Here is a 21,364-nt window from a genome sequence, read left to right as displayed (position 1 = left end):
ACAAGGAAGAATTTGGGTCTGGATTACAAGAGCTCAATCTGTGACTCTGTGCATGTGAGAAGCCTCATGCCAGCTCCTTTCTGTAGATAGTCTTCCAAACAGAGAATTCTGCTCCTGTGCAGCTGTGGACCTTCAGTGGTCTCCTCATAGTTTAAAAGGCCCTGGTAGCCCCTCAAGAGGGCTGGGAATGCTTCAGTGGGAAACAGCTTTTAAAATTCTGCCTCAGAATTGAGATCTAATGTTACACTCATGACTCCTGATTTCTCTTTTACAACCTAGCCCTGAGGAGTTGTATCTAAAACCTGGCATTTGCAGTGTTACTGTACTTGGAAGAATTCCATGTCATGAAGGAGAATGCTGAGCAGATCACTAAATCATTCTATCTTTGACTCTTCTGTGTTAAAGTGATTTCTCATGAATGTGAGAATTATAAACTCCCAGTCAACCCTGAGGTTGTGCAAGACTTGCTTCTTCAGCTGGATCCCTCCACAGGGCCTGATGGGATTCATCCAAGAGTACTCAAAGAGCTGGCTGGTGTCATCAGGAGACCTCTCTCAATGGTATCTCAATCTTGGGTGTCTGGAGACGTCCCAGTCTACTGGAAGCTGGCAAATACTGTCCCAGTTTTCAAAAGGGATGAGCATGCAAACTCCAGGCCTGGCAGTCTCACTTCCATGCCCAAAACAATGGAGAAGATTCAGTGATTCAGAATTCAGAAGATTTAGCTTTTGACACGGTCTCTCAGAGTCTCCCTCTGGACAAAATGCCCAGCACTCAGCTGGGCAAACACACCATGTGACAGGTGAGTGACTGGGTCAGGCACAAAGGGCTGTAGTGGGTGGGGTGACATCACTAGTGGGTCCTGGCACTAATGGGGCTCTGCAGGGTTCCATCCTCGGCCCCATTCCCTCCAACACCTTCATTAATGACCTGGATGCAGCACTGGAAAGAGCACTGAGTTTGCTGACTATACTAAATTGGGAGGAGCTGTAGATTGCCTCGAGGGCAGGGAATCTGCCCTGCAGAGAGACCATGACAAGGGCTGGGCAATCACCAAGAATATGAAGCTTAATAAAGACAAGTGCTGGATTCTGTAGCTTGGTATGGAACAGCCCTGGATGTATGGGAATGAGATGCTGGAGAGCAGCAGCGTGGAACAGGGGGTCACAGTTGTTGGTAAATTGAGCATCGGTCCATAGTGTGGGCTCCTGGAGCTGGGGAGAAGAGGGACAGTGCTGCATGGGAGTTTAGGATATGCTCCACATCCCAAAGTGTCAGTTCTGCTCTGAGCTGTGCCCTGATGTGTGAGGATCTGTGTGTTGGGTGACCCGGTGTGCAGCTTCTATTCCACAAGCCTGTTGTGTAGATCTCCCACCAAATACATGGTGAGTAAGTTGCAGCCAGATTCAAGTGTCTGGCTTTGCAGCCTGGAGAGGATTGCTTTAATGGTAAGAGTTGCTGACAAGATTTTTATTTTCTTAAAGAATCCAGGGCAAATATCTTAATCAGAGTCATTAGAAGACACCACATATGATCAGCACCCTGACAACTGGAGCAATTTGTTTGTGCTTTGAGCTGTTATTTTTCAAAGCTTAGCTCATCTTGGGAAACAGCTGCACAGAAAAAAAAAGAAATTCCCCATAACACCCATTTCAGGCTTCTTAAATTCTCTGAGCAATGTTGAATGGAACTGTAATTTGCTGTTGTGCTTTCCTATTGCTTAATAGGAAAGTTCTTTGAGGTCACTAGGCAAGAGTATTTCAGAAATTAAATAACTGGGGAGGAAAAAGATACAATGGAAAAGAGAGTCATTGACAAAATGGGAGAAGAAGGTTTGACTTTTCATATACATCTGCTGGAGGCACAGATTTGAGAGAAACTATGCTGTAAGTTGTCTTGGAATGCAAAGAATTTATCTGACAAAATAGGAAAGAGCTTTCCACAGCAAAAATTTGGGTTAACATTTTGTTGGTTCTGGTTCATGCAGTTCCACCCATCTTGTCCCTTTCTTGAAGCAATTCAAAGCAAATCTGAGTTTCTTAGTTTGAGATTCTCTTTAAAAATATTTCTTGTTCCTTACCCTGTTGCATAGCAAGGCACATGTGCATTTAAAAAGTGCTGCTCAACAATAAACCTGATAAACCTCTGTTTACTTACTGGCCCATCCAAACTCTATTTACTGATTGTTTACAAAATACACGGTTACTTCTGGAACAGTTAAGGTGGAAGAACAACTTTTTATCTCCCTGCTTTACTCTTTGACAAAAATCCCCTGCCAATATCTGCACTGTTTCCCTAGACTTTCTTGCAAGTGTCAGAAGAGACTCAGGCTATGGCACTTGTTGTAAGGGTTAAACTACAGTTCAGGCTTACTCAAGAGAGGCTCACCACGTGCTGAATACATTGTCCTTTGCCACACTGAAAGCAGATTGAGAAGACAAATGTGCAAAAAATGGCTAGAGAACACAGCAGAATAAGAGCAACCACATTTAGCTGTTTCTGTTCTCTGTTGTGCTTTCCACACGCCACCAGGCAGGCTCAACACAATCTAACTGTGCTTTTTGTAAACTTGAGCCCTTCACTCTAATATTGCTCCTATCCTTCCATTGTTATTGAAATCTTTCCCTCAAATTAAATAGTGCTTTAAAAATTACCTCCCAGTTAAATCTAAGCAATGCTTTCCTCCACTACTAACCTGTCCTCTGGCCCACACAGTCTTGATCAAGTGAGCTCTGATAGCACCAGTGCTATCCCAACAGTTTTTCCTGGTTCCCAGAAGGATGTCCAGCTGCCCACAACTCACTGGGCACTGTGGCTCAAGAGTTTAGTTGTTGTACTGCAAAAGGCTGTAAACCATTGGCAGTGAAGCCTTCTTACAGTCCCTGCAGACAGCTTGGTCAGCCTTGGCAATTGAAACTCTAATAGGGAGGTTTCCTATGCTTGGCAGTGTTTTAAGTTAGATTGGTGTCTGATCAATTCAGCATTATGGATAGAACCTTAACTACTTGATTGGTCCTGGATAATAATTATTAAAGACTGAAAAGTTTTAATTTCTTCTCTTATAAGTCCTACAAGATACAGAAGGGTTCTGATGTAAATGCTGCAAATAGAGAACTGAGAGAGGAGAGGAACTGCTTATAGGCCTAATTTTAGGCTAGCAAGGCCATTCCAGGTGCCTCTATAGCCAGAGGAAAAAAGGACTCTCAAGGCAGAGTGTGGGTTCATGTCACTTGTCCTCAGCAGCTCTGTTTGGGTCATCCTTCCCCAGGGCTTGTTCTCCTTTCCACATTGACCCAGAGCAGGGAGTGGACCTCACTCTGTGCAAGCCCAACTGCTACCAGAGATGTGTGTGATGTTAATCCAGACAGGGAAAAAGAAAACAAACGATCCCTAGAGCACTGCCCTACACACACAGCTCCTTCACAAAGCTGTGGAGTCACAACAGCCGCCGGGGCTGTGGGGACAGGAAGATGAAGGAGCCAGGAGGATGCAAACCTAGAGCTGATCCGTGTCTGAGTGAGCAGCCCCGGCAGCGCCTTCCTGGCCCCTGGCTGTGCCTTCCTGGCCCCTGGCTGTGCCTTCCTGGCCTCTGGCTGTGCCTTCCTGGCCCCTGGCTGTGCCTTCCTGGCCCCTGGCTGTGCCTTCCTGGCCCCTGGCTGTGCCTTCCTGGCCCCTGGCTGTGCCTTCCTGGCCTCTGGCTGTGCCTTCCTGGCCCCTGGCTGTGCCTTCCTGGCCCCTGGCTGTGCCTTCCTGGCCCCTGGCTGTGCCTTCCTGGCCTCTGGCTGTGCCTTCCAGGCCTCTGGCTGTGCCTTCCTGGCCCCTGGCTGTGCCTTCCTGGCCTCTGGCTGCGTCCAGCTCTGGGCTCCTCCGCACGAGACAGACGTGGAGCACCTGGAGAGGCTCCAGCAGAGCCTACAAAATTCATCAAGGGCAGGAGCATCTCTCCCCCGAGGAGGAGCTGAGGGAACGGGGCCTGGATTCGATCTCAGAAGTCTTTTCCAACCTGATTGGTTCTGTGGCTCTGTTCAGCCCCGAGAAGAGAGAACTGGGAAGAGACCTCATCAATGTCTGTAAACACGCAAAGTGGAGGTGACAGAGGATGGACCATGCTCTGTTCAGTGCTGCCAAGCAAAGGGAGAAGAAACAGGGAGTTCCACCTGAATGTGAGGAAGAACAGTGTGCGATCTCCCTCGGCATATTCAAGAACGGTCAGCACAAACTCCTGTGCCATGTCTCTGCAATGACCCTACTTGAGCAGACGGCCCGCCGTGGCCCGTTCCAGCCTGTCCCGTTCCCTGGCTCTGTGCCTGCGGCGGGAGCAGAGCCCTGCCCGCGGCATTCCGGGGTCACGGCCGTGACCGCCCGCCATGGCCGCTCCCTCCCTCAGGCAGCCCTCGCCACAGCAGCATGACGTCACCCCCGCGCGCAGGGCGCAGGCGCGGCGTTGCGGCGCGCGGCCGGGCCGCCCCCCCCGAGAGCGGCGGGGGCCGTTCCCAGAATGCCGCGCGGCGCCGCCCGCCCCGCGCCGCCATGGAGGCGGCGGGCGCAGCCGGAGCTCCCGGCCCCGCTGCCGGCGCCGCCCGGCCCCGCTCCCGCTGAGCCGCGCGCGCCCCTCGCCCTGCAGCATGAGCGGCGGCGGCGGCGGCTCCTCGGCACCCGGCCGCTTCGCCGACTACTTCGTCATCTGCGGGCTGGACACCGAGACCGGGCTGGAGCCGGACGAGCTCTCCGGTGAGTGGCCGGCGGCGCTGGGCGCGGGGGCGGCGGGTCCGGCCGCGCTGCCCGCCCGCTCCGCCGGGAGCCGCGGGCGCTGCGGGAGTGCCGGCCGGCTCGGAGCGGGGTCGGTGCAGGTGCCCGAGCTGCCCGGGAGCCGGGGCAGGCAGGGCACGGCGCCGTGAGAGCGGCTGAGCTCCGCCGCGGTGTCCTGCGCTCGCTTCGAGCCGCGCTGCGTGTGGCAACTTCAGCCCGGCTGCGAGACACACGGGCGCTCCTAAAGAGGCGGATTTGGGGGAGACAGCGGGGACCATTTGTGTGTTTAGCGTTGCCTTTTTCTGTAGGATAAGAATTCTCTTGCTGCAGTATCCGAAAAGAAATCGGATTAGCAAGTGACTTTTCTGCTGTTAGGTGGGAATGTTCACACCAAATACTCGACTAAACCATATCAATCTAGACCACACCACTGTGTCAGACCAGTGTTTTTCAGGTTAAAAATCAGTTCTGTGTTTTAGCAGCACTTCGTTTCAGCTTTAGTCTCATTGTACTGGCCTCAGTTAAATCAGAGAGTTGCTTAGCATCTCTAACCCTTCAGAAAGATGAAGGAATGTGGTGGTGAAAACCTGACCTAACATCTGTACTGATTTTGTGTATTTGAGCTCTGAACTTGTCCAGTAACACATTCTCTCGTCGCTAACCTCGGGTTTTTTAAGTAATTTGTTTTTATAAGGTGTCTTGTTTTTTTTTTTACATCATTGCATTTAAGCTGTCCCTCACTAAATAAATGCTTGTTCCTCGTAGAGTGGAATTCGTGTTATTAGAACTGACTTCTTGCATTGAACTCTTCTAAACTTTGGCTTTTATGGAAACTCTTTTTTTCGTTTCATGACTTCAAACAAAATTTCTCATCTGTCCCTCATGCTGAGTGGTACCTTACCCTAAGAGAATTCATCTTTGTTTAATGCTTAAGTGACTGTAGGCTACAGTTTGAGACTACAGCATAACAGTCTGCTCTGTAATGGCACTGCAAATTACAGTATCAATTTGATTTAAGGAATCTAAGAGAACACAATGAAATGCAATTTCATTGAGAGATATATGAGGGCTTTTTTTAAATAAATGACAAATGAACAAAGATTGTAGATCAAAAACAATTAACAAGATGTTAATTTTATTACTAATTTACTATAAACCTATTTATGTAATGTGTACTCAGGAATACTCCCTGTTCCTCATAGGCACATGAATAATTCTCCTTACATAATTCAGTTTAAAACCAGCAGTGCATTACTTTGGGCTAGCTATCTAATAGTAAACTGGAAGGTATCAGTGCCTTTAAAAAAATATTCAGAGTGTGCAGGTCTGAAAGCTGGAGCACGATGTTCTCTCTGCATTTGTTTCCTGGTCAAGGACTGCATCTGTAGTATGTAAAACTGTAGTGTGTGATGTATCCTGGTGTCTGCTGTTCCACCACCGTTCTGGAATGGTGTTACTTGGGACAAGGTGTGGGGCTGGGGGGAGAAGAGGTTTTGGTATTTGTGGGGGTCACAGATTTTTACCTGGGAGACAGATTTGAGAAAAGATTTTGAGAGAAGGCGGGGAGAAATTTCCGATAATGTCACAGCATAAGGGCTAGGTGGAATTCGTGCGCGTTTTCTTGAGTTTGTTGTGTCATTAATAATGCATGACAGTGTGGCTGATAATGCTTTCAAACTATGTCTTGGGTTAGAGCCTCCTCCAGTGCCCACTGCTAAAAATGGAGAGCGCCTCTGTTGATTCCAGTGGCTTTTGGATAAAGCTTGGAAACACTTTGTACTTCCTGCAAGCCTTGTTTGAATGAAAGGGTCATTGTGCGCTGTTTTTTCCCCCCTCCTCCCTCCGGTTCTGAGTCCTCGCCCTGTGGGGACAGTCGGCTGAGCAGCGCCCACCGTGGGGCGCGGGTCCGCTCCGGGCTCGGTCCCTGCGGGCCGTGCTGCGCCAGGGCTGCCGGCTCAGCCCGCATGATGTCATCGCCGCCCCTCCGCCGCAGCCCGGGGATGCTGCCGCCTCACTTTGTTCTCGGCTGCCTCTCCGAGCCCTCTTCGGCTGCTCGGGCTCATACCGGTGTTTATTCGGCGTTTTCTGCGCGCTTGGCAGCGAGGCGTCAGCTCGGGGATTGATGCTTGCTCCGGTTACTTTGTTTGAAACCTCTGATGGCGTTTTCCCTTTGTATGTAAGAAGCTTACTGAACGGCACAGCTGTAAAGCTCTTTCCTGAAAAAGTTGGCTGACTGTTGGAAGAGGCACAGAATATGTATATATGTTTATTTTCTCTTAATGCACTGAGAAATCCTGTATTTAGGACTCATAATTGCTAGGGCTTTTTTAATCCCCAAATTCAATTCTGGGCATCATTTCTTATTCTGATAGTTACGTTCCCACCGGGTGACCTGTTAAAGGACATGGAAGATATTTGCTAGGTGGAAGTGAAACAAAACAAAAACCCCAACACTGGATGAAGCTTAAGCTCCAGTGTCAGCTGCTAAGCTGGATGAGAGAGGAACTGTGGTGTGTTTCCATGTGTCCAGATGGTGTTGATACGCCAGAAGTGATGACAGAAATTTTTCATTGTACTGCCGAGGTCTGTCACATGTAGATTTCCTTCACAGAATAAACCACAGAAGGGTTGAGGTTGGAAGGGACTTCTGGCAGTTGTGAGGTCCAGCCCTGCTGCTGAAGCAGTGCCAGTCTAGGACACAGGACAATGTCCAGGTGATTTTGGGTGTCAGCAAAAATGGAGACTCCACAACATCCCTGTGCAACCTGTGCCAGTGCTCAGTTACCCTCACAGTGAAGAGGTGTGTTCAGATGGAACCTCTTGCACTTTGGTTTGTGCCTGTTACCTCTGCTTGTGATGTGTTAAGTTTTTACCAATCACTTGTTCACAGAGTTCATTTATTATGGAGTGGCAAAACAAAGCATCAACTTGCCATTGCCTTACACTCATGTGAAATTGTGGTCTTGGGGCTGCTTTTACAAAATACAGAACTCAGATCCAAATATTTGGAGCTCATGTTTTAATTAATATATTCTGTTGAACGTACCTTGGTGTTGGATGTCACATCAAAAAGATGATAATAGTTATTTCAGAAATAGCACTGTTGCAGAAAATACTGTTACAGAAATAGTGTAAAGAAAAAAAAAAAAGGTCTATGATATGTGAAGAAAAGATTGATGATTTAATGATAGGATTGTTTTTAAAAAAAAGAAGAGTAAAACCAATGACTAGTCTGTCACCTGTACTTTTTTCCCTTCCTTTCTTCCCAGTTTGAACTGTTTTTTTAAGGTTTGGTCCAAAAATTACTTTATTGATTAGGTGGACTTGAGTTCCTTTGCTCAAGTCCTCATCATGGTGCTTTAAATTCTGTGATCATGAGCTTTGTTCTTAGAGGAGAGTGAGGACTGTGTTGGATGAACCCCATTGGTCCAGGAAGTATCTTTCCTGTGGAGACCCTTCATGAGCCTTTTCATAGTTCATATTAAATCTGCTTTCATCCTCTTATATGATGATGTGATGCAATTTTAATGATTCTTCCTCTGTCATACCCTTTTTATTTTTTGTATTTTTTTTTTAATGGTGTTGAGGCAATATCTCTGTGCATGTAGATTAAGTAGCATAACATGACTGGCTATGAGTAAGGCATCTCTGCTGCCACAGGAGCCACTTGATTACTGCTGGTGTGTGAAAAGAAGATACCTGGTGTATAGTATTCACCTAGATCCACTCAAAATTATTCTGACAATCTCATGTTAGAGAAAGTGTTTCTCCTCACCAGGAAAACAGAAACGTCGTCTCACCTCATTTCTCTGTAATTGAAGTGTCATTGTTTTTCTATTTTGTTGGCCTCAAATTTAAAATGACAGCTTGTCTTCATATGTTGTTAGAGGTTGTTTTAATGGAATTCTGTATCGATAGAAACTTAAATATGTGTGTCATGACATGATTGAAGGCACTGGCACATATGTAAGCCAATAAATTGTTTAGTGTTTTGGAATTAGTGTAGTGGTTCCATTCTGCTACTCCATGAAGTCAGTCTGTTATCAGCACCTGTGTTCATTTCCAAGTTCAACACACTTAAATACTTGCAGGCTTTTATTTTGCTGCAAAGGTATTTGTAAGGGATAGCTAAAGGGAAAGAGGAGGAAGAAGAAAAGCAAACTTAGCTTAAATCAGCAGATAAAATTTTCTGATTGACTTTTTACCTGTTCTGTAGTTTCTTCTGTTAGGTATTTAATCTCAGAATTAAGACATCTGGGGTTGGAGTCAGCTGTGATTTTTGCAGTGGAGCCCTTCTGCAATACTGTTTGTCCTTGGGTAGAGAGCAAGTGAGTAAATTACTCTCTCTTTGCTGTGGTGGTAGTACCAACACTTGCTGCATTGGTGGGAACTATTGCTTGATTTTACTAAAGGCTGAATTGTTCTGTGATTATGGGGTTTTGTTTTTGGTTTTTTTCCCCCCCCCCCTTCCTCCCTTTGTCCATTTGGATGGTATCCATGCAAGCTTCCCACAGTTCCCAAGGGTGTGCCTCTTCCCTTGGGGTTTCATTCTGGGGCTGAAAGGGAGTTTTTGCAGTTCTTTGTTTCTCTGGGGCTGCTGGCAAGGTGTTCACTGTGTGGAGGCCCCTGCAGTGGCCCCAGGGCTCTCAGCACACCTTGTTCCACTCAGGTCACTCTGCACAGGCAGCAGATAGCAGCAACTTTTGGCTGAGCTAACACAGGCACATGTGAAAGGTTTTAATCCAGATAATAGCTTATTCCACTCTTCCCTACCCCCTCGATCTTTTCCCAAGAAGCTGGAGCTGTTTGCCATGTTTGAGTGCCAAAAAGGTCTTTTGTCTCTTTGGGAACTGAGGCAGACGTGCTAGGGTAGCTGATATGTAGAATAAAGAATGGCAGAGCTGATGTAAGGGGGAAGCAGCTGTACTTTGCTGAACTGCATTTGAAGCCACAGTTTATTGGTGGTGTTTCTGTAATGCCAGTCTTGTCATTATCATATTTGTATTTTAGGTCAATTGAGCTGTGTGCTTTACAGAATAATCCCCTCAAAACCCACAAAACTCTTCAGTCTTCCACCCTTCTGAATTCAGTCATAAATTTGGTTTTCTTGGAAGGCTCTTTGGCAATGCCTGGGGAAGGAGAAAGGTTACCAGTTCTTGATTTGAGAATAAATTTAAGGTGCTAAAACAGTGTCTAAAGAACTAAAGTTTGCAACTCTATTTTTAAAGCCTTTTAAAAAAGCCATAGGAATTTCAACTAAGGCGGGATGTACAAAGATGGGTTCATTTGGCTTCTTGTCCATTAGAGATTTTCTTGTTGTTAGTTTGTTTTTTTCCTATTGTTTTTGGGATTTTTTGCAGTTTATTTTGCCAGAGAGAGGCTAAAAAGCTCTTGAGTGGATTGTATGGGAAACTGCCATTTGCAAATAAAAACTTTTTTTCCCTATTCTTGAAATTACTGATTCTTAGGTTACAAAACACCACAACTCTTTTTTATTTGCCTATTTAAGTAGGACTTAGGAAAGTCCTACTTGTGCGTTCTTGGTAATGACTTCTCCTACTTATCTTTTGGATTCCCACTAACCTGCAGGGCTCATGTGGCAGAAATGATGCACATGAAGTGACAGTGTCAGGAGCAATTACTTACTGATGCACGCTGTGCAGTAATTACTCTCTCAATTTCTTGACAACCATTTCAGATTTGTGGTTTGCAGTCAAGCTTGCAGCAGAATGGAATGCTGTCCCTGTGAGGCTTAAAACATTATTGCACAGAGAAATTATCAAGCATTCCAGCACAAACTGATGAATGATGTAGAATTTACTTGGAGTGTTTCTGCTCAAGGCATGTTTTGGAGCCTTTCTAGGAAAATGCTACTCCACTTATGGTTTGATGGGCAGGAGCCCATTGGTTTTGAACTTTGCTGTAGAAGTGTAGACTACTGACTTTATTTCATTTTCTTTGGTTTTCTTACTAGCTGTGCTATCAGCCACAATGTGTACATCTGTACTCAGTCATTTACATATGGACACTGAAGCATTTTGAGAAAGAAACTTTATCTCATTTCATGGCTAAGCCATGTAGAGACAAATAACAATGGCAGGCAACAGGAACCTTTTCAGAGAAAGCAACATTTCAATGTCTGAGGGAGGAAAAAAGGTTGGTTTTACAGAAACAAATAGTCTTTCACAGCTTCAGGTGAGTTTGAAAAAGTATTTTTTTCAGTACAAGCATAAAATTTTAGGAGCTTTTATACTATTTGTATATATTACTTGTTGTTCCTCCTTAACTTGCTACTTTCAGCAATCTCCCTTGCCAATTGTTGTTTCCTAATTTTGGCCCCAAAGCCCAGCAATGTCCTACTGAGCATTAGAGTTGCATTGGGGAAAAGATAAGTCCCTAAAGTCAACAAGGTTTGTGCCAGCATAAGGCTGTCATGTCCCTTTCTGTCTCTTTTGTGTGTGGGTTCTGGGAAATGTCAAGTAAACTCCTTTTAAAATTGAAATGTGAAGTAACTCTTTCAAAAGTTCTGCTGAAGACTGGTAAAAAATTTCTGTTTACCAGTATCTGGTAAATCCGGGTCATTTATCAGAATTATTTTGGCAGAGATTTCATGTCAATGCTGCCCAATCCAAGTGTTGTGGTCTCTCTTTCCTGTCCTTACTGAGGTCTTTGTTTATGACCTTGACCACAGTGGTGACACACAGTTATGAGTGGTTAACTTGGACCTGAGACTTCTGTTTTCAGGTCTTCATTCTTCTTGTTCTAATCAGATTTTCATGTTGAAAACATGAGGGGTTTTTTTTAAGCAAACATGAGTCTTGCCCTGTGGACAAGAAAGATGAGCTAGATAGCTTGATAGGCTTATATGTAAAAAAGAGAGAGCTTAGCAGGCACGGGTGGTGAGATGCTAAGGAAGGATACAGCCAGGGAGAGATAACTTTGGAGTTTGTCATATCCATTGTCCAAACTGTCAGCACATCTGATTCATGTTCTGTGATTAGAAATCACTCCTATCAAGCAACTTGACTTTGTTTTTGTTTTACTTGGAAGGGGAGCAGTCCTTATTAAGGCAAATTATTACTGCAAAACTCTGTTTTCAAAGGTTAGATAGTAAAGTGAAGCATCATACTGGCCAGCACTGGTACACTGAAATGACTGATACACTGAATATACTATACAGAATATATATATATATGATTAAAATATACAGAAATGTATTGCTGATCTTTCTGTATTTTTCTGACCTCTTTATGTTAATGAAACCTGCTGAAAGACTTCATGTGTTCTTTAAAATATTTTATTTTTCCTTTTCAATGCAAAACCTTTGTGATATCCTGGAAATACTTGGCTGAAAGAGTGGATAAGTGCTTCAGTAGGATTTGATCCTTATGCTTTTACACAGCTGTGTTTCCATCAAATCTCAGAGCCAGAGGGCTGTGGGAGCACAAAAAGTGGGGACATTTATCTGGATGGGATGTGTCACTGTGAAAGGAGACCATGGTTGTTGGGAGGAGTTGTTTGGAATGCTTTCCTGAAGAATCCCACTGGATCTGCCTGTCTTAGGGGGGCATGAGGAGAACAGCTGGTTTCTATATTAAATATGCTTAAAATATGCTTGTCTCCACTTCTGTTATGTATTTCTAGTACATGTGAAAGAATTGTGTTCTATTCTGAAGGTAAGCCACCCTTTTCCTTTCTTAGTGTCTTCTGTTGCACTTATTCCAGAGCTGTTGTGTAATGGAAATAGTGTGTCCCCTGACCCCCGTGGTCTTCCATTGAAATTCTCAGGCCTGCTTCTGTTATTTAGTTGGAAACAGACCTAAATATCTTTCTGTATGTCTTTTTACTTGGGCTAGAACAGAAGAGTGGTTTAGTAAAACAGTTCTGGTTTTAAGACCATTTCATTGAAAATTTCTGCTAGACAGTCTTGATTAAAATACATAGTATTTTATATTGTCCATCTGCCTTCCTGTATTACATACAAAGGAGTATAAAAGAAAAACAATAGGAAAGAAAAATGTTTAGGATGCTTTTAAAGATGCAAGATGAGGACTTTTTCTTGTTTATTTTTTTTAAAAGCTGCTTTAGATTCTTGATTCTGTTTCTTCTGCCACTACCCTGTCCTGCCACTTCCTTGTCCCACCTCTTCCCGCCTTCCTTGAAACAGTACCAGAACAATAAAAACAAAAGCTTTTGGTTTCCTGACCTTACAATCACAGAATGCAGATGGCCTCAGCTGTTTTTCTGTGCTGCTTGAAATTCATTGTTGCAGCTTTTGAAACGATTCCCGAGTGTGTGTGGCAATATGTTTTGTTATCAGCTAGATGAATGCTGGAACTTAAATGATGAATGGGTATCTATTAACTCCTAGATTTTTGTTTGCCATGAAGGGCTTGGAAGAATTTACCTGTCAAAGGAATAAATGATTATTGGCATCAGGCAGAGTTTACATTGAATATCCAGTTAGCAAAATGACCTCTTTTTAAATTTTATTTCACTTCACAGTGAGTTTCTTAGTGTTACAATTTTTGAAACATTACTATTCTTGAATTTTGGAAAGCAAAGGAAAATGGAAGAACAACAGGACCTTTTACACTCAACAGATTAGGGTTAACTCTCTTTTTTTGTCTCTCTCATTTTTAAAGTCAGTTGAATGCTGAAAGGAGTATGTTCTCCTTGGATTGGGATAAGGGATTGTTTCAAGCAACTCTGGCTTCCCTAGATGACAAACAGGGGAAAAAAAAATCAGATCCTTTTATGGCTTGTTATTTTCTCTTTTCCCTGCTTCCTCTAAAGCCAGTCCTTCAGTTTTCCCAGAGGAAGGATGGCACTCCATGCACACAGGAGATCCATACCTGTGTGTTTGTGTCTCCTCTTCACACCTTTGTTTTAGGAAGCCAGGCAGTGAAGTTGCTTTGCCTTCAAGGTTTTCTGTCAGGAAAAGTGGAACAGTAACTTCTCTAAGGAAGGTTTTAGAGCAGTCCCAGCTGTGAGAATCAGATGTGGTAGATGTGTTTCAAATCCAGTGGGATGCTGGCTGCTGCAGACAGGGGCTGAAACACCTGATTCCAGTTCTTCACCAGCAGTGCTGCAGTGAAGTGAAAGTGACCCTGAAGGTTTTTCTCATGGAAAATTTAACCTGCTTTAAAAAGTGTTCAAGTCCCAATTCCAGGAGCAAATTAAGTGGTCTAACCACCACTCCATCCTGTGCTTTGCCAGGTGGTCTTGCCAAAGGGGGAAGGGGATAGGGAATGTGGGACAGAGGGTTTGTGTGTTTCAGGATAAAAGGGAAGAATTCTTCTTTGTGTATATCCGAGCAAGAGGTTTGCTGGAGTCCTCTCTAATGAGAAATACGTGCAGCTCTGTTTAAGGAGGAGGAACTGGAAGGAAGGAAGCAAGTCATAATCTGAAAGCATTTGTCTATTGATGGAGTGGCTCTTTGCTTACAGATTTGGCAGCTGCAGCTTTTCTTGAATCATGGTTTTTATTCCAAGAATTCTTGTATAATGAATTTCTTACCTTAGTCTGCCAGACTTTGAATGTTTATTTCCTGCATTGTAGAGAGATCCTTTTTTCCCTCTAGTTATATATGCTTTAATATTTGTTAAAGAAGGAATCAGAGTATTTTTCAAAGTAAACCATGGTTAATGCTTACTGTATTAATAGCTCTCTGTGTATGTATTGAAAGGATTTTTCTTTAATATTATAATAGGGTGTCCTGAAAAATCAGAATGGTGTTGTTCTCCAGAAGGCTTGGCTAGAGTTTTTTTTGTTTTGTTTTTTGTTTCTTGTATGTTTTAGAAAGGCTAGATTGCATCAACAGATTGCCGTCTCATTTCACATCTATTATTGTTCAGACCATATAATTTAATTACTTGTTTGATTATCCTAGTTTTCTCTTAATGCTTGAAAATAGAATATTTTACCATTTTTGTTGGCAAGTTAAAATACAACAAGTCTTTTTTTTAACCAGACTCTTTTGCCTTTAATTTTAAGAAACTGATTTTTGGCTTGACTGTCTTTCCATCCCTTCATGCATCTTAAGCACCTGTATTTGCTTTCACAATGTAACGAGGCCAGCTGCTGGTCATCTGTCAGTCTGACTAATCAAGAAGTCCTCAAATCTCTCAGTGTACATAGTATCTCTTTTCCCCAGTGCCTCCCTCTCCCCAAATTGCCTTTATTTCCTTCATACTTTGATCTTTTCTGGAGTGTGGATTCCAGAAGTGTGTGCACACTATCTGTTTTTCCAGTCAACTATTTTTATTTAGACTTGGACCATGAATTTTGGAGCTGAAGGAATTTTATGTTTGATAAACATAATTATTTACTGTAGTATCTGTAGCCTTATTTTGTGTACTGAGGATGTTTGCTGGCTGAACTGGGAATCCTATTGCTGGTTATGACATTAGCTGCTGGTTTTGGATTAACCTCATTCTAAGTGTTACATGTACCTTTGGAACTAAGGCAAATTGTGTCTTTGGAAACCTTTTTTTTAATTCGTGTTAGGCACTTTGACAGGCATGATTTTGTGCTGAAGTTCTCACCCAAAACCAAAGAATGAGAGAGTACATTTTGAAAATAATCTATGATAGGTGTTTTCACTGAAGTATGGCTTTATGTTATGTAGCATTTTTTAATTTGGAGCAGGGTAGGATTAGGCTGTTCTGTGAATGGTGATTGTACTTCAGGGGCTGTTCAAATCCCCTTGTTGTCTGACTTTTGCCTTGCAGCCCTCAGGTGTGAAAACTCTTTGACTGTAGTGATCAGCTTGGTTTCCAGTGTCCCACCCTGCAGGATTTGGGAGGGTTCCCACCATTATCAGATTCTTTGAACTGTGGTGCAGAAGGTGCAGAGGTAGAGGCTTGTAGGGCTCTGTTCTTCTCAATGCTAAATCCATTTTCTCTGCATTCTCTGTGCTGAGTAATACAGGAAAGCTGTCCTAAGTGTATGGCTCATAGTTTCTATTGCTGGTACAAATTCTCATTGTTCTTATTCATTTGTTAATTACAGCAATATGACTGTTTCATGTTGGAGCTGTTTTATATTTAGTTCAAGACATTCATTTTAGTGACAGCAGAAATTGATACAGAACCTCTGTATGCTAAAAAATTCCAGTAAGTGTCTTTATGTGGAAAATACAAAGTTAATGTTTTAATTGCATGCTATCTAAGCATTTTTTATCTGAAGATGTCATATATACAATCAATGTACACCAAGGCAGAATGAATTTAATTAATAGCAGGCTGTGTCACAGGAGTTTAAAGAAAGAAGCTGCCTGGCAGAGTATAAGCAGCAAACCACTTAATCAGAACCAGTCAAGCTTTCTGGATCTTTATTCTGTAATTATTTTGAGCAGATGAGTGGACTTGATGAAGAAATGAAGGTGGCATTAATGATGCTTTAAAATCAGTCTTGCACCACCATTTAGCTTGTTAATGGGGCACTTTTCCTGGTATCTAGGGTAACCTCTTCTGACTTGCTCTCTGTTGTCATAGAGGGAAAATTGAGCTGGTCTACATCTGAGATAGCTGCTCAAAGACTTCTTTTCTAGCTGGGATGCAGGGAGAAGTTCCTGTATAGTTCTTAGTCTTGCATAATTTTTAGAGTTGCAGCACTTCAGTTGGTTTCTAAATGTTAAAGCTAAATAGTAAATGGACAGCATGTTCAAAAGGCCACAGTTCAGTTTTAAAAAGGTTTTGTTTGCAAAATATATATACTTGACTTTTTTTTAAATGAGTTTTCCCTTTCTCATTAAGGACAGTTTCAGCCACTCTTCTATTATGTAAATGGAAAGTTTTCATGGCAGTGTGGGATTTACAGAGAAGAATGATTGAGATATTGAAGACAAAAAAATCCAGGGTTAAAAACATTTTTACAAAGAAGCAAACTAAGCAGGGAAGTTTGAATTGTTAGAATCATATACAAGTGTTCTTGGAAATTTGCATTAGAAATTTATGAGCAATGCATGTGGAAACATGTTACATCTATGCAGGGTCATAAGTAGGTGAATCTGCAAGTTGTATAACTTTACCATTTTTTGTATTGCTGCATTGGGAAGACCCTTTTTACCCCTTTTCTTCTTCTGAAGAGGAATACAGAAGGCAGTGAATCATATTTTTCTCTGGGTAAATCAGGGAAGAGCTAAAATTAGACTTTCAGAGTTCATGCTTTTTATTCCCTCTCAAAGCTGAGGAAAGCTTGGTAGATGGCATTTGCAGGTTTGGAATTGAATGTTTTAATTTTAGTTTCTGGAACTTTTCCTTGTTATAATCTTATAAAAAAGTCATATGCATTGATATGGATAGTTTCATGCAGGTGCTGTCCTGCCTAGGTTGGAAACATGAGTTTGTAAGTCCTAATTCTCATCAAGACACAGACACCACTGTCCACTGCTCACAGGTGGAGCAGCAGCAGAAGGAACACAGGTAAGAAGAGGGAGCAGCATAAAAATGAGAGCCAGGAAGGTTTCCAGCATACACTACAAATCTCTGTGGTGATGTAGCTGATGCTCAGTGCTAGGTGACTCAGGAAAGACTGATAAAATTAGGTGTACTTGTTAGTTCAGCGTAGGATACTCGCAGTGCATGCATTAGCTGTTCTAATGTGCTGGTAATTATGGACTCCAAATTACAGATATGTAGGCCAGCATAATTTCAGATGGTGTAAATGAAGTTAGAACTGAAAGCCCATGGTGGTTTCATACATTGCAAATAGTATTAGGTGGCTGTTCTCACACAGCTGTGAGAAGGGGCTGGTTTGAGCTGGATCTTCCAAATAAATGTAACATATTTCAACTCTCTGGCCAGCCTGAGCAGGTTTGTAGTTTGCTTTATGCACACAATTCAGTCCATCAGGTTCAGTTCACCACAAAGATGTGTGAGAGGGAGGTGTTACAAGGAGAGTTACCTGCCTCTAATGTGAGTTGGTGCCAAGTGTTCCCCACCACAGTCTGAGACTGCTCTCAGCTGAGCTCTGCCTGCCCAGGAAGAGCCAGGCTAAGTCTGCAGTTTTGGACATCCCTCAGCCAAGGGGATTCTCAGAGGTTGTGTCTAGCTGGTGACTTCCCTTTTGATAAGCAAGCTGACTTTAATAACTTAAGTCTTTTATGCATGTCTTCTTAAATTACACGGTGGTGTGGTTCAACTCAGCCTCACACAGCCTCTCACTCCCCCCCTGTGGAATGGGCCAGAGAATCAGAAGTGCAGAAGTGGGAAAATTCACAGGTCAGGATAAAAACAGCTCAATAGGTAAAGCAAAACAAAAGAGGAATTCATTCAGCATGGCCCATGGGCAGGCAGGTGCTCAGCCATGTCCAGGACAGCAGGGATCTCTCATCTTTAATGGGGAGGGTTGATAAAGTGTGCAAGATGGGAGAGGATGCAAAGGGCATTACCAGAGCCAGGTTGCTAATATTAAACCATCTATTACCTGGCATGGCAGAGCCAGCAGGTAGTGAGCTGGGCCTCAGGAGGAGGGCTGGCTTCAGGAGTTAGCAGCTATTAAAGCTCTAGTCCTTGTTTTCTCCAGCTCTCCAGTTTCACAACCTCTGTGTCTGCTGTTTGTTTTTTGCTTCCCTCCTGTTTTGGGGGATCACCATGTGCTAATTAAGCTGTTTGTGTGGCTGAACTGGATCAGTGAAATGTTAATCTTTTTTAACCATTTCTTTATTCTCTCTTTATTTATTTTTAATCCTTATTGTTTCACTGATCCTATTTTGAGTGGGATACCACAGGGGGTGTTGTTTTCCTATGACAAAGAAATTCTGAGATGCTCTGTTTTACTGTCATTCCCCTGCTGGATGCAGTGGCAGGGCTGCACTAAACTGGTGCTTGTGGATTTGTGCTGTGACTGGTGAAATAATATTTCTCTGTGCTTCCATGATATTATTTACATTGCTAAATGCAATGGGATTCTTACTGTTTTGAAGGTTTGATGTTGGCCTGAAACATCCTGAAATATTGCTGGGTGTTTTATGAATTTTGTATGTTGTTTGACGTTTCCTGACAAATAATCTTATAGTTGTAGCTGTTTGATCATTGATTCTGATCTAAGTCCAAGGTAGTTGCAACTTTGCAGTCTGTGGGACAGTTTGCATCTTGATTTTTGTGGAGCTTTTCCTCTGATATAATAAACACCTGAGTGGTTAATAATAAACAGCTGAGTGGTATGTGAGAAACATTGAAAACCTCTTTAGTCTTCAGCAGGCAATACCATGTTTCATTAAAAAACCCCAAAGTTTCCCTTTTGCATGGAATTTGTATAAAACAAATTATTTATCGATAAATAATTTCTAAAGACCTCTTTACTGTAACTTGGATAAGGAAAGAATTTTCTAGTCATTACTTCTGCTAAGGGAGAGAAATCATGTAAAAAGCATGATATGAGGATAGCAGTCCTTTGATAACTGTTAAGTGTGGGGACTTGCTCTCAATGTAATGTTATGACATACATCATATTTTTATCTGTTTATCTCTTCTTATGCCTTCATTTTCTCAGTTGTAGAATACAACTGTCCATTTCTGCTGGTGGGTTTGTGTCTTGCTATAATGGCTCTTCACTGTTTTTATCAAAACCATTTCAATTATTCCTGAATTAATCAACTAACTGAAGAAAACCAAGATTAGCTCAATTAGTTAGAGCATGGTGCTAATAACATGAAGGTTGTGGTTTGATCCCTGTATGGCCATTTACTTAAGAGTTGTATTCAATGATGCTTGTGGGTCCTTTCCAACTCAGAATATCTTTTTAATTCTGTGTCAGTAATTCACAGAGACAGATCTCTGAGTTAATTTTTGTGCTGGAGATGTGCTGCAGTTGCTGTTTTGCTGTAGCAGGGTGTCTGTGTTTGAGGCTCATTGTAAATTTAGTAATTTAGGGTTAATTGCTTTTTGCCTCTGGATGTAAGTAAATATTATTTGTCACTAGACAGCTATCAGCAGTGGGGAGGAGGAGAATCCACAGTCACTAGAGAGGAGAGAAGGGAATGGAAATACTGGTGCTCAGGTTCCCAGTGCTTGTATTGGCAAGAAAATGGGATATCCAGTGTCCTGGAGTTGCACAGATCACCTGGACTGAACTTTCCAATGTTGGTGAGCTGTCCCTTGACATTCCCTGCCTTGTTTGAATCAGCATCTTTGGAAGCCAGCATGGCCCAGGCTGAAGGTGCAGTGGTTTGTGGCATTCCAGGTGTGAAGGCTCTCCCAAAAGAGCTGCCAGGAGATGGGAGCCTGTGCTGATGTGGAAGGGAAAAGGAGCATCCTGCTGAGCTGGCAGCCAGCATTCCAGCAGGGCAGTGTGGAGGGAGAGGAGGATGCTGCAGGGGCACTCTGGCAGTGCCTGTGCAACAGCTGAGTGCTTGATGCATGGCAGCAAGGCATGTGAGGGTTTGCCTTATGTTCCTGTCTGAATCAGGACTCAGTGGTTTCCAGAAATCAATTTTAGTCCTTTCATTAAATTACAGACAGACTCCAGCTCTAAAAGATTTTAGTGTGTGTTGGCGAAAATGCCTCTTGGGAGATGGTGCAAGGCTTCTTTAAATAAGTAAACATCCATTCAGTGTTTTATAGGGTTTGGGGGTTTTTTTCATCATAAGGGAGCAGCAGCATCATGTTAATAATCTTAATGAAAAGGTCTTCAAGTCACAGATTTATCTTTTTCATTTCAAAGCATGTGCAGCCTTGCACAGTAGGTAAGCTCTGTGTGGTTTTCCAAGTTCAAGAAGAATTTTGCTCTTCATGTTTTTTTTCTCCTCTACATAGGTGGAAGATTAAAAAAAAAAACAAAACAAAAAAACCAGCCAAGGAACAAAACAGCTTAGTACATGTCTGAGGTTTTTCCTCAATTATCTAAAAGTTGACATTACATCATCTGCACAGATGTAAATATAGAAAATAGTAGGTGTGTTAAATCTCCTGACATACTTTTAGAAGCTTTTTGCAGAGGACTGACTTCACTTGAGTGTATGTTTGTCAGTAGAGATGTGGCATTATGTCCATTTTTCTCTGTGGGAGATTGAAAGTTTATTTAAATGCTTCTTTTCATCTTTTATGGTTGTTTTAGCTACGGAAATGCTGTTATCTTTCCTGTCTTTGGCTCTACTCTTTCACAAGATGGTTATATTTCAATGAAGTTATATCCTGGTTTTTCCTGTTTTCCTAACTATTCCTTTCTTTATGTGTCAGATTTTCTCCCAAATATGCATTTTTTCTTTCTGAACAATATTATTGAATGATATTGTTGAGCACATTAATAAATAGTGTAGCTATGTGGTTTTATATGAAAATTAGCTGAGCAGTTGATTTTTTCAGACAAACAGTAAAAGCAATGCTTCCTTCAATTTCAGTGCTAAACCTTAGAGAATTAGCAAAATAGATGTGAATATTTTGGGTATTGCAAGACCTGTCCTAGGTCCTGATTCAGGGTAAGTTCCCTGTCTGAGATAATACCTAAGACTTAAAGAAAATCCACAGTGACCAGTCTTCTCAGCTGTCAAAGGACTTGTGAAGCATTCACTGGAAATTCAGTTTGGTTTGGTGTAATGTGTTTGTTAGATTTTGTATTGTGCAGAGACAGTGCTGTAACCATCTCTGTCTGTGGCTACTTAGTGGAAGTA

At 42.7% G+C, this 21,364-nt stretch overlaps 1 protein-coding gene across 2 annotated transcripts in view; it reads left to right on the top strand.

Moving 5' to 3' along the window:
• The first annotated feature begins 4,490 nt into the window (after positions 1 to 4,490).
• DENND5A (DENN domain containing 5A) overlaps positions 4,491 to 21,364 on the top strand; it is a 60,610-nt gene continuing 43,736 nt past the window's right edge. For both annotated transcript variants that reach the window (XM_079309533.1, XM_079309532.1), the window contains exon 1: positions 4,491 to 4,731. In XM_079309533.1, the coding sequence (XP_079165659.1) occupies positions 4,626 to 4,731 (106 nt within the window). In that variant the 5' untranslated portion in view covers positions 4,491 to 4,625. The remainder of the gene's footprint in view (positions 4,732 to 21,364) is intronic.

This window comes from Erithacus rubecula, assembly GCF_903797595.1.
Source record: "Erithacus rubecula genome assembly, chromosome: 6".
Classification (NCBI taxonomy): domain Eukaryota; kingdom Metazoa; phylum Chordata; class Aves; order Passeriformes; family Muscicapidae; genus Erithacus; species Erithacus rubecula.
Note: the sequence above shows the minus strand (reverse complement) of the source record. Positions and strands in the feature narration are given on the sequence as shown.